The sequence below is a fragment of the Elgaria multicarinata genome, chromosome 7 (genome assembly GCF_023053635.1).
Source record: "Elgaria multicarinata webbii isolate HBS135686 ecotype San Diego chromosome 7, rElgMul1.1.pri, whole genome shotgun sequence".
Taxonomy (NCBI): domain Eukaryota; kingdom Metazoa; phylum Chordata; class Lepidosauria; order Squamata; family Anguidae; genus Elgaria; species Elgaria multicarinata.
In genome coordinates this window covers 85,763-99,700 of record NC_086177.1, presented here as the reverse complement: position 1 = coordinate 99,700, position 13,938 = coordinate 85,763, and the positions used below count along the sequence as shown (strand labels likewise).

Here is a 13,938-nt window from a genome sequence, read left to right as displayed (position 1 = left end):
GCGGGTCGCTCTTTCAGCATGTTGGCTAATGGCAGCTCGTCTTCCTCTTTTCCCCTTTCTGTAGGGGTTCCGCAAGGCTCAGTGCTTGGCCCGTTGTTGTTTTCTTTATACATGTTGCCCTTGGGTAATCTTATTCAATCTCATGGCCTCCAATATCATCTGTATGCCGATGATACACAATTATATCTTTCATCTCCGGAACTTTCTCCTGATGTTCACGATCGTATCTCGGCATGTGTCTCAGATATCTCAGCCTGGCTGCTTCATCGTCGATTGAAACTTAATATGGCAAAGACTGAATTGCTTGTTTTTCCTCCTAAACCTTCTCCTCATCTCTCATTCTCTCTTACTGTCAATGATGTTACGCTTACTCCGGTCAATGAAGCTCGTAGTCTTGGCTTTATATTTGACTCCGCGCTCTCCTTTATTCCTCATATTGAGGCAGTAGCTAAATCCTGTCGTTTTTTCCTGTATAATATTGCCAGGATTCTATCATTTTTGTCTGTCTCTTCTGCCAAGACACTTGTTCATGCACTGGTTATTTCTCGGTTGGACTACTGCAACCTTCTTCTCTCTGGCCTTCCTTCTTCTCACATCAGTCCGTTGGTCTCTGTCCATCACTCTGCCGCTAAGTTCATCTTCTTGGCTCACCGCTCTGACCATGTCACTCCACTTCTGAAATCTCTTCATTGGCTTCCAATCCACTTCAGAATCCAATATAAACTTCTCCTGTTGACCTTCAAAGCTTTTCACGGTCTAGCTCCTTCCTATCTCTCCTCTCTCATCTCACACTATTGCCCCGCTCGTGCTCTTCGCTCTTCAGATGCCATGTTTCTCACCTGCCCAAGGGTCTCTACTTCCCTTGCTCGGCTTCATCCATTTTCTTCCGCTGCCCCTTACGCCTGGAATGCTCTTCCAGAACACCTGAGAACTACCAACTCAATCACAGCTTTTAAAACACAGCTAAAAACTTTTCTTTTCCCTATAGCTTTTAAACTTTGAGTTTGTTCTGACTCTATACTGTTAGCTTCACCCTTCCCGGTGCCTGTCTACACTTCCCTGTGCCTGTTTGCATTCTCTTTCCCTCCTTATTGTTTACTACAACTTTATTAGATTGTAAGCCTATGCGGCAGGGTCTTGCTATTTACTGTGTTATCTGTACAGCACCATGTACATCGATGGTGCTATATAAATAAATAATAATAATAATAATAATACGCCTGGAATGCTCTTCCAGAACATTTGCGAACTACAAGTTCAATCGCAGCTTTTAAAGCTCAGCTAAAAACTTTTCTTTTTTCTAAAGCTTTTAAAACTTGATTTTGATCTGACTTTTATACTGTTAGTTTTACTCTACCCTGTGCTTGTTTGGTGCATTCTCTTCCCCTTCTTATTGTTTTATTATGATTTTATTAGAATGTAAGCCTATGTGGCAGGGTTTTGCTATTTTATTGTTTTACTCTGTACAGCACCATGTACACTGATGGTGCTATATAAATAAATAATAATAATAATAGTTTGCCCTCCCTATTCCCTCGCTCTTTTTGGTTGCTCTCTGGGAGCTCTCTTTCTTATGTAGCTTCTAGTTCAGCTGGGGCAGCTCCTCTCCAGCTCTGCTCAGTCTAAGAGTCAGGAAACAAAATGAGACTCCCCACCCACTCACCTGCTGAGAGCAGTCAGGCCATGCCCCTTCAAGCCCTTCAGGCCAGCAGAAGCTCTCATGACACACACCTTGACTTAGCACTCAGGAGCACATGGCAAGCATATAGCCTCTTTGAATAGGCAGCCTCCTGGATTTACTCGAGGTGTCTCTCCTCCTAGCCTTGGTCTCTTCTTCCACTACACTCCCCCTGACAAACTCCTGTTTGCTCCCTCTGGAGCTGGCTTCCTTTTGTAGTCTCTAGTTCAGCTGAGGCATCTCCTCTGCTCTGCTCAAAAGGAAAGGGGATTGGGAGGGAGGAGGAGGAGGGGGGAAAGGAAAGCAAATTCAGGCACTACAATCTTAGTTGCAAAGTTCAGCAGTTAAAGTTGGCAATTGGCAGCAGGAAGGAGGGGGCTCTCAGCTGGAGCTGGACCCAGGCACGATGGAGAGGTGCCTGGCTGCTGCTTCCTCCCTCACTGGTGACCTCTCCAGAGACAGTAGGTAGCAGGAGGGAGGGGGCTCTCAGCTGGAGCTGGACCCAGGCACGGTGGAGAGGTGCCTGGCTGCTGCTTCCTCCCCCACTGGTGGTCTCTGCAGAGACAGTTGGTAGCAGGAGGGAGGGGGCTCTCAGCTGGAGCTGGACCCAGGCACGGTGGAGAGGTGCCTGGCTGCTGCTTCCTCCCTCACTGGTGGCCTCTGCAGAGGCAGTTGGCAGCAGGAGGGAGGGGGTTCTCAGCTGGAGCTGGACCCAGGCACGGTGGAGAGGTGCCTGGCTGCAGCTTCCTCCCCCACTGGTGGTCTCTGCAGAGACAGTTGGTAGCAGGAGGGAGGGGGCTCTCAGCTGGAGCTGGACCCAGGCACGGTGGAGAGGTGCCTGGCTGCTGCTTCCTCCCTCACTGGTGGCCTCTCCAGAGACAGTTGGTAGCAGGAGGGAGGGGGCTCTCAGCTGGAGCTGGACCCAGGCACGGTGGAGAGGTGCCTGGCTGCTGCTTCCTCCCTCACTGGTGGCCTCTCCAGAGACAGTTGGTAGCAGGAGGGAGGGGGCTCTCAGCTGGAGCTGGACCCAGGCATGGTGTAGAGGTGCCTGGCTGCTGCTTCCTCCCCCACTGGTGGTCTCTGCAGAGACAGTTGGTAGCCTGTCTCAGAGAACTGAGGAGATGGGCAGGAACCCGCGGACATGCACAGTAGATGGTGGGGGAGGGGTTCCCACCCAAAATGTTTCTTTCAGCTATGGAAGTTTCCTGAATGAGCTCCACGCAGGCGCAGAGCCAGGCTACAAAAGAAGAGTACAGACAGGTAGCATTTCCTGCACGTCTGTGCTACCTGTCTGTACTCTTCTTTTGTAGCCTGGCCTTTCTTCCACTTCATATATGTATCCTTTTTTTGTTTTCAGGTCATCTCTAAGCTTTTTGTGTAGACACATTGGTTTCTTCTGTTTTCTTCTATCTTTTTTCCTTGTTGGAATTGGATAATAAGTTAATAAATCCTAAATTTAAGACTGCTATGTTAATGGAGACATCTATTGTCTATTAGCTGCAAACCAGCTTGTGGGGAAATGAATCTTCCTTCTCACTTCCTTGAGTATTTTCCAACGTTGCAGGTTTTAAGACAAGTCAATCGTGGTGTTTTTTTCACCCTCCAGCTCTTCTCTCCCAACCCCAGTCAAAACAATCAAAAAGTTGGAAGAGAAATATGCAAACCAGGGCATTTGCTGAAGGCCCTTCACATCACCTACCAATCCAATGCCTGCTGCTTTCCAAAAATATTTGGAGCAACCACTCTACAGGCTGGTTGAAGAAGACCACCTCCAATTTCCTTGGCCATTGTCCCTTTGCAAAAGAGAAAATCAGTTTGGGGGGGGGATAGTGAAAATAGTTTGGCTTTTGGGGACAGGGTTTAGCCATTTACAACATGGTGAAGGTGGGTTTCCTTTCATTATTTTTTCCTGCTTTTGTTGTATTTCAAAAGCCAAGCTATGGCGCTGAGATTGAGAGATCAATTAGCAGTGCAGCCAGGCTGCTGTTTTGAAAAAGGCACTGAAAAGAAATGGGAAGGGAATGACACTGTATATGATCACTTGCGCTCAGTACTATCAGTCTCTCAGTCAACCCACATCTTAGCTTTAAAAGTACAATAAAAACGAAAAATTACACTTGCCACCTCATAAATCTATAAGAAGGTAAGTAATAAGGTTGGATAGAGGAAAGATCAAGTTGAGAAGAGGAATAGCTGCTTCAAAACATCAGGTGAGGCAGGAGGGGAGGGTACGGCCTCTCCTTACATGTCACATTAAAGACCCAGCTGTCAGATAGGTGCAGGAACAGATCCTGCTCCATCCTACCAGGACTAAATTCCTACTGCTGAGTACATATGTCTTGGTGCCTGTAAATATGGAACAATGAAGTGATCATTATTTCTGTCTGATTAATATGGAAATACATTAATATTTTAGTTACATGATTCTTAGTCTTCAAAATCATAGGAAAAGAAATTGCTATTCAGCACTTCCTTTTATTTTTAATCAGGTGGGCAGAATGGCATCCAGGCTTTCCATTGAACATAGATGCCAAATCTCACAAGGAGCTGCCTCGCAACATCCAATTTGACAGTGAAAAAGGAGTTGACTTCATTTTGAATTACACCAAGGCGTAAGTATTGTGGTGGTTCTAATTATTTGGTATTAATATTCTATTTTGTATATTAAAATAGAAAAGGATCAAAATTAACTAAAACACAATTTTAAAATACAGTCACTCATACTTTAAGTGACAAAATAAAAGAGCACATTCTTACATATTGAATTTCAGCTTAAAATAGCAATAATCAAATGATGTATGTATATGTAACATATAATAGATGATCGTAAATATTTCCATTACAGTCATAGAATCATAGAATAGTAGAGTTGGAAGGGGCCTATAAGGCCATCGAGTCCAACCCCCTGCTCAGTGCAGGAATCCACTGTAAAGCATACTTGACAGATGGTTGTCCAGCTGCTTCTTAAATGCCTCTAGTGTGGGAGAGCCCACAACCTCCCGTGGTAACTGGTTCCATTGTCCTACTGCTCTAACAGTCAGGAAGTTTTTCCTGATGTCCAGCTGGAATCTGGCTTCCTGTAACTTGAGCCCATTATTCCGTATCCTGCACTCTGGGAGGATCGAGAAGAGATCCTGGTCCTCCTCTGTGTGACAACCTTTTAAGTATTTGAAGAGTGCTATCATGTCTCCCCTCAATCTTCTCTTCTCCAGGCTAAACATGCCCAGTAGTTTCAGTCTCTTTTCATAGGTCTTTGTTTCCAGACTCCTGATCATCCTGGGTGCCCTCCAGCTTGTCTGCATCCTTCTTGAATTGTGGAGCTTAGAAACTGGACGCAATACTCTAGATGAGGCCTAACCAAGGCCGAATAGAGAGGAACCGGTACCTCACACGATTTGGAAGCTATACTTCTATTAAAAGACGGCCAAAACAGCATTTGCTGTTCTTGCAGCCATATTGCACTGTTGGCTTCTTTATAATCTGCTCCAGAATTTTCCCAGGGATGGATGTCAGACTGACTGGTCTGTAGTTCCCAGGTTCCTCCTTTTTGCCCTTTTTGAAGATAGGGACAACGTTAGCCCTCCTCCAGTCGTCCGGCACCTCATCCGTCTTCCATGATTTTGCAAAGATAATAGACAAAGGTTCTGAGAGTTCTTCTGCTAGCTCCTTCATTACTCTAGGATGCAGTTCATCGGGCCCTGGAGATTTGAACTCATTCAAGGAAATTAGGTGTTCTTTGACCATTTGTTTATCAATCTCAAACTGTAATCCTGCCCCCTCAACTTCTGCTTCACTTTTTCCAGGGGGGTCATAGACCCGCTTTTGGGAGAAGACCGAGGCAAAGTAGGAATTGAGCACTTCAGTCTTTTCTTTGTCATCTGTTATCAATTTGCCATCTTCATTAAGCAGTTGAACCACCATTTCTTTCCTCTGTCTTTTACTACTCACATATCTGAAGAAAGCCTTTTTATTACCTTTAGCATCCCTCGCTACTCTCAGCTCATTCTGAGCTTTAGCCTTCCTGACGCCATTTAGGCACTTCTGCTCCACTTGTCTGTACTCTTCTTTTGTAGCCTGGCCTTCCTTTCACTTCCTATATGTATCCCTTTTTGTTTTCAGGTCATCTCTAAGCTTTTTGTGGAGCCACATTGGTTTCCTCTGTTGTCTTCTATCTTTTCACCTTGTTGGAATTTTTTGTAACTGTGCCTTTAAAATTTCCTTTTTTAAATACAGCTGGGCCAGCTGCTCTTCTCTGCTTCTGCTCAGCTCCAAATCAGGAAGCAGAATAAGGTCACTGGGAGGCCAACAACCATCACACTATTCTCACACTATTGCCCCGCTTGTGCTCTTCGCTCCTCTGATGCCATGTTTCTCGCCTGCCCAAGGGCCTCTACTTCCCTTGCTCGGCTTCGTCCATTTTCGTCTGCTGCCCCTTACGCCTGGAACGCTCTTCCAGAACATTTGAGAACTACAAGTTCAACCGCAGCTTTTAAAGCTCAGCTAAAAACCTTTCTTTTTCCTAAAGCTTTTAAAACTTGATGTTGTGCAGACTTCTACTGTTACTTTCTACTGTTAGTTTTTCCCTACCCTGTGCCTGCTTACCCTTCCCTGTACCTGTTTGCATTCTCTTCCCCTCCTTATTGTTTTACTATGATTTTATTAGATTGTAAGCCTATGCGGCAGGGTCTTGCTATTTACTGTTTTACTCTGTACAGCACCATGTACATTGATGGTGCTATATAAATAAATAATAATAATAATAATAATAATAATAATCAACAATCAGGCCACTGATTGCTGAGAACAATCAGCAATCAGGCCACTTCCCCTTCAGGCCCTGCAGCAATTCTCACCACACACCCCTTCCCTTCTTCACTCAGCCCTCAGGAGCACATGGCAAGCACACGGCCTCTTTGAATTGGCAGCCTTCTGGATTTCCTTGAGGCCTCTCTTCTCCCCCTTGCCTTGGTCTCCTCTTCCCTACACTCCCCCTGTCAAACTCCTGTTTGCTTCCCCTGTTTGCTCACTCTGATCGCTCTCTCTCTCTCTCTGGGAGCTGGCTTCCTTTTCTAGCTTCTACTTTAACTGGGCCAGCTGGTCTTCTCGCTTCTGCTCAGCTCCAAGTCAGGAAGCATATAGTATATAGACTAGAGATGTAAAATTTCCAGAAATTTTTGAGCCTTGGAAAAAAAACCATTTTTTCCTGGTTTTTTCCAGAAAAAAATGAAATTTTCGGAAAAATTGAAATAATGCAATATTAGCACTTTTAACATATTGAAAGTCACTTTGTTACTTTAGTAACATAAAATGTAATTTTACATTTGGCATAAGTGGTTTGGCATAAAATTATTACATTTGGTAATTACGTATTTAATTAACTTTTTTCCTTTTTTTTTTTGGTAACAAATGGAGCTACAAGCTCCTGAACTGTTAGGAACACCTGAACTGTAAGGAACCTCTTTGGTTTTGCCAGTTTATGAGGAGCAGGCAAAAAATCAATATAAAAAAACAATAACAGAAGAAACCACCAACATTAGTACAAAGAAAATTATTTATGTTTCTCCAGTGTCAAGACATAAAGCATCCATTCCCATGCAAACAACTGAGAAAAAAAGAGGAACCAAGATTCAATGAATATGCACGAAATTTAATCAGACTCATTTTCTGACCTATAGCTATCACTATTAGTTTCAAACTGGGCAGAGGCAACAAGTGGGGTACCGCAGGGCTCAGTCCTGGGCCCAGTGCTCTTCAACACTTTTATTAATGATTTGGACGAGGAGGTGCAGGGAACGCTGATCAAATTTGCAGATGACACCAAATTGGGTGGGATAGCTAATACCCTGGAAGACAGAAACAAACTTCAAAGTGATCTTTATAGGCTGGAGTGCTGGGCTGAAAACAACAGAATGAAATTTAATAAGGGTAAATGCCAAGTTCTACATTTAGGAAATAGAAACCAAAGGCACAGTTACAAGATGGGGGATACTTGGCTCAGCAATACTACAAACGAGAAGGATCTTGGAATTGTTGTAGATTGCAAGCTGAATATGAGCCAGCAGTGCGATATGGCTGCAAGAAAGGCAAATGCTATTTTGTGCTGCATTAATAGAATCATAGAATCATAGAATAGCAGAGTTGGAAGGGGCCTACAAGGCCATCGAGTCCAACCCCCCGCTCAATGCAGGAATCCACCCTAAAGCATCCCTGACAGATGGCTTCCAAATAGCTTCCAAATCACATGAGGTACTGGTTCCTCTCTATTCGGCCCTGGTTAGGCCTCATCTAGAGAATTGTGTCCAGTTCTGGGCTTCACAATTCAAGAAGGATGCAGACAAGCTGGAGCGTGTTTAGAGGAGGGCAACCAGGATGATCAGGGGTCTGGAAACAAAGCCCTATGAAGAGAGACTGAAAGAACTGGGCATGTTTAGCCTGGAGAAGAGAAGATTGAGGGGAGACATGATAGCACTCTTCAAATACTTAAAAGGTTGTCACACAGAGGAGGGCCAGGATCTCTTCTCGATCCTCTCAGAGTGCAGGACACAGAATAACGGGCTCAAGTTAAAGGAAGCCAGATTCCAGCTGGACATCAGGAAAAACTTCCTGACTGTTAGAGCAGTACGACAATGGAACAAGTTACCTAGGGAGGTTGTGGGCTCTCCCACACTAGAGTCATTCAAGAGGCAGCTGGACTACCATCTGTCAGGGATGCTTTAGGGTGTATTCCTGCATTGAGCAGGGGGTTGGACTCGATGGCCCCTTCCAACTCTGCTATTCTATGATTCTATGATTCTGTGATACTGTACAGTTTTTAGAAATCATTTGGAGAAGTAAATATCTGAACACCTTGTCTTAAGCACTTCATTCATCATGCTAAAACATCCCAATTGTATTGTGGTGCATGGGCCTTCATCCATTGTTGCCTTGAAGTTTAAGTCTCCCACCCCCGTAAGATTCAGTTTAAAGCCCTCTTGATCAAGTTCTTCATGCTGTGGCCAAACTTTCCAGCCCTTGTGAGATGCAACCCATCCCTTGCTAGCAGTCCATCTTCCAAGAAGCGTAGTCCATGGTCCCAGAATCCAAAACTCTCACCGTAGCCAGTCGTTCACCCGGAGTATTTTTCTTTCCCTTTCTAATTCTCTTCCAAGAACTGGGAGGATGGATGAGAAAACTACCTGGGCCCCAAAGTTCTTCAGTTTCCTTCCCAGAGCTTCAAAGTCTGACATGATTTCTTCGTAGCTCTGCTTGGCGACATCATTTGTTCCCACATGGATGAGGAAAAAAAGTGTGTGTCCGTGGGCTTTATGAGCTTTGGCAGCCCTTCATTCACATCTCTAATCTGTTCCCCAGGGAGACAGCATACCTGGCGAGTCCATGAGTCTTCATGACATACTTGAGTTTCAATCCCACACAGCAGGGAGTCTCCCACAACAACTACTCTTCTCTTCTTCTTAGTCGACCGACCTTCTGCCTCTTGTTCACTGTTGCATGGTGTCTCCTGTAATTCTTCCTCTGCAGACTGTCCTCCAGTGTCATTCTTCAGTAGCTGAAAGCGGTTCCTTAACTCTAATGCAACTCTCACCACACACACCTTGACTCAGCACTCAGGAGCACATGCCAAGCACAAGGCCTCTTTGAATTGGCAGCCTCTTGGATTTACTTGAGGTGTTTCTCCTTCTTGCCTTGGTCTCATCTTCCCCTACACTCCCCCTGTCAGACTCCTGTTTGCCCACCCTGTTTGCTCACTCTCTGGAAGCTGGCTTCCTTTTCTAGCTTCTAGTTCAGCAGAGCTAGCTGCTCTTCTCAGCTTCTGCTCTGCTTGGTGTCAGGAAGCAGAATGAGCGGAGTCGCAGTGGAGGTGTTCCCAGTCAGATGGTGACCTGTGGTTGGTTGCTGTCTACCCAGGAAGAGAGCAGGTGGTGGGGCTAGAGGGCCAATGTTTGCCAGAAACCCTGTGCCCTCTCTCTACATTGGGATTAGCCGCCGCCACCCCCACTGCAGAAAGCGTAGGGTTTTGCTTAAGCTGGCAGCAACCCGGCCGCCATATAGGCAGCCCTCAAATGTTCAGCAGAAAAGCAGCAGGAAGAGAGAGTGCATTTCCTTGTCTTCACCTGCTGTTTCCTTCCTGTAAATCACTACCAATAGCTTTTCCTCCTGCTGGGCTTCCAAATATTTACTGACCTCTCCATTTGAAACAGAAAATCTTCACATTGGAGACCTGGTGAAGAGTAGAGTAGAGACCTACTCTAAACTCTCCTCTTCTAAAACAACTTTGCTTCTCTTTAAAAAAGTAGTCGTTTTGTTGGAGGAATTGTAACATGTATTAGCATGTAATGTGGTGTTTTTCAAAGTGTGGGGCAGGTTCTCAAGGGGGACATGAAACAGCTGAAAAGAGAATATAAAGTTCTAGGGAGGGATAGGAACAGTCCTGAAGCAGGTGGCGTCTTCATCCCCTCACCAGCCAAGACATAAATGGATTTTTAGTAGAGTATCCTCATGGATTTACTTTGGATTTATGCAGGTGACTGCTCTTTCTTCTTGCATTAGCATCCCAACCTGATTTTGGAAGAGCTGCTGCTTTGTCCTAATGGTATTTCGGTGTATGTGTAGCTTTAGGAGGAGAAGGCAAAGATATCTTGTTCTATTCTCCATTCTAACACCATTGGATCATGTTCCTCATTCACAGATCTTTTCACTTAACAGCAGAGTAGATGCAGACACTATATGTAAGGGTCTCTACATGTTTGGCTCTGCAACAGGTGGTTGGTGACCCTGAAAGTAGAATAGAAAGGTGACTCTGAAAGTAGAATAAATTTCAAAGTGGTGCTCAATCTCCTTATGTTTGAAATTTCCATTTAGCCTGTGTAACTTCCAGGTTAAATGGAACAAACCTTTTTAAGAAAGAAATGTGTTGAATTCCCTTCCATTTAATCTATGTCCTTCATTTCTAAAATTTCAAGCCAGAGCAAAGAGGAAATGGGAAAAGTGAAAGTTGTTGGGGGAAGGAGTGGAAGACAGACAGTCTGTAGCCAATGACATGCAGTGTTTTTTTTTTGTTTTTTTTTAGAATGGAAAACCTCTGTGTTAACCGCTTCATGCATATGTTCCAGTCTTCCTGGAGTGACTTTGCAGATTTTGAGAAGATCTTTGTCAGAATAAGCAATACAATTTCTGGTGAGTTTAATTGCAGTTTTTGATACTTGCAGAAGAAAATGTATAAATTGTATCTCAGTTTTAAAGCACTAGTACAACCTGGAAATCCTGGAAAAATGGAAATTAACCATCAATTGGAATGTTCATTTGTGAGAATGTGTGTACTATTTATAAAAGATAAACTGCAGGCACTAAGTCACATGAGTCATATAACCTTTGACACGTTATGGCCTATGCTAAATTTGGTATAGGAAGGAAATTGCTCAAGGGAAATAGCTGAATTGATTTTAAATTTCCAGACACAATTCAAAGTGCTGGGTATGACGTAAAAAGCCCTACACGGCTTGGGTACAGCCCATGCCCTGAGATCTTCAGGGGAGGCCCTGCTCTTAGTCTTGCCATCATCACAGGCACGCATGGTGGGAATGCAGGAGAGGGCCTTCTTGGTGGCTGCTCCCTCCTTGCTATGATTCTGGAGGCTGGAAAAAACTTTTTTGTTCCAGCAGGCCTTTGGGAATAGTCTGGACCTCTGTTAATATCCTGGATTTTGTATTGACATTTGCCTTTTATTTGTTTTTTTAAAGGTTTTACTATTACAGCTGGATTAATTAAATTTTTAACTTTTGTAAATTTCTGTTAAGATGTTTTAATTGTCTATGTTTCAATTTTGTTAAGCCACCTTGAGTCCCAGTATTGAGAAAAGGGTGGGTTAATAATAATAGGGTACGCCTGGACCAAACACCCAATCAACTCAGTCACCCACCTCCCAACAGCCAGCCAGCACTGGACTTAATCCAGCAAGTGCCCTGGAAAGAATCATATCATTAAGGCTTAAAGAAAATTTATTAAAAGAACTAAGGCTTTAAGCAGAGGTAAGAATTTAAAAAGAGGAAGAAAGGGAGTGGCGGAAGGAAACTGTAATTGACTAAAATACAGCAGCAATAAAAGCTTAAAAGTTCATAAAAACCCTTAATTCCCAGAATACCGCTTCCCCAGAGCAATCAGCTGGAAAACAACAACCACCTAGCAACCTACCTCTGGACCTATAGATGGGGGGCCTCCTTTCCCAGCCAGGTGAACATATAGGTGTTTGCGAGTTCCAGGAGACAAAGACCCCAAACCACTAACCCATCTTTATCTCTGCAGTCCAGGCTGGTGGAGCCACTGGGTTCCACCAATCTGGCTCGAGTTATTCTGGCCCTTCCCTCCTGAGATGAACATTCCCACCATTTCCAACTGGCTTGCATTTTCTCATTAAGAGGGGCCATGGAGCTTAGCTGGTTCCAACAGTTCCCTGATAACAGCCCAGGTGGTGTTTATTCATGCCACTGAAAACAGCCTTGTGAGGGAGGCTGCAGCCATCTTCCCATGTTCTTCACAATCAACACCTACACAGTACCCAACCTCACATACTTATTGGGCCTGGTCAGAAGACACGTTAAACTCTTAAAAGGCTTTTGGTTAAGTAGCAGGGTTTAAGGTGTCTTGTGCGATTCATAAACCCTGCTCACTCATTAAGCACAGTTGGACCAGCTGCAGCAGGGTTAGTGGCTCTAACTGTGGCTTAAAGTGTTGTGTGCAACAGCACAGCTCGTGATTAGTGTTTACCCCAGAGAACCACAGTTTCACTCACCACAGAGCCTGAAGTGTTGTCTGAACAGGCCCATTCACATACTGATCTCAAAGAAACAAACAGACTCAGTCACACTGAACTCATGAAACACCGCATGCTCCATCCCAATTCATGCATTGAAAGAATAACAATCAGCAGGAAAGAAGGAGGAAGAGGTCTGCTAGACACTGACATAATTCGTGCTAAACAGATACAATCACTCACAGAATTTTCACACTAAAAACACCGCCAGTCATAAAGCCATAGTAAAAGAAGATAAAAATTACACCCCGCTCAACCTAGCACTACAAAATGAAAACCAAACACGACCACTCACACTTGCAGAGAAAAAAGAAAAATGGGCACAAAAGGCACATTTTGTTAAACAGAAGGATTCCTAGTACAGGGTCAATTTATAGTAACCAAGAACTACCAACAATACATCATAAAAGATAACAGTGTAACAACAGATTTATGTAGGAAATGTCATCAATTCCAAGAAACAATAGACCATGTAACAGGAGGATGTAAAATTCTGGCAGGAATGGACTACATGGACAGACACAATACAGCTGCAAAAAATAATTCAACAACTGGCCATCAAATTCAACCTCATCTAACAACCTACACCATACCATACATACTCACTCGAAACAATCTTGGAAATAGCAGATCATGCACTGGGACAGAACAATTCACAAAGACAAGACAACTGACCAAACATAACAGTTATAGACAAAAAAGAAAAACACACCTCATTGGCACAGCAATACCTAATGACAAAAATGTTATAGAAAAGGAAGAAGAAAAGAGAGAAAAATGTACACCACTTGCCATGGAGGTCAAAGAACTATGGCAACAGGAAAAGGTCATAAGTATTCCATTAGTCACATCAGTCACCGACATCACATCAAAAAACTGTATAGAAAACCTTCAGAAATTGGGCCTTCCAAAATACATCCACACCAACATCTGGAAAGTAGTCATACTTAAAACATGCTCAATAGTCAGGAAATTCCTGAATCAGTAAAAGACAGCATGATTTGGCAAAGCCCATCATGTCCATCTAGAAAAACCGCCATGAGTGAGAAAAGAGATGATGATGATGATTTTGTAATTATAAGAGGAACTGTGTGATCAGTAATGTTTATTATGTTCTTTTGATCAGTTCTAAATATTGCTGTTGATAGTACTGTGTAAACTATTTTAAGTGGAAAGGTCTGCTCTTTTAAACTTTTTGGCATGTGAATCTTTAATGGATTTACCTGGAACCAAGATCCACTGACTTTATGAGGACACAACAATGTAGGAAGTTATAGTCCAGAGGCGTGCTGGAAGAAAGTACAAGTATTTGACGCTATAGTCCACTCAATAAAAATAGGGCAGAAGTTCTGCAAAACAAATATAAATAGGACAATATTTCTAAGCAAGTTACTAAGAACAGGAAATGCTAATAGCCTGATTCTTTTTCCTGTGAAACTTCCTTTTTGATGCA

At 43.6% G+C, this 13,938-nt stretch overlaps 1 protein-coding gene across 1 annotated transcript in view; it reads left to right on the top strand.

The window, feature by feature from the left end:
- Window positions 1–13,938, top strand: part of ALOX5 (arachidonate 5-lipoxygenase) — a 148,797-nt gene that overhangs the window by 70,874 nt on the left and 63,985 nt on the right. Inside the window, exons 4-5 of the mRNA XM_063130025.1 lie at window positions 4,168–4,290; window positions 10,746–10,852. Coding sequence (XP_062986095.1) covers window positions 4,168–4,290; window positions 10,746–10,852 — 230 coding nt within the window. The remainder of the gene's footprint in view (window positions 1–4,167; window positions 4,291–10,745; window positions 10,853–13,938) is intronic.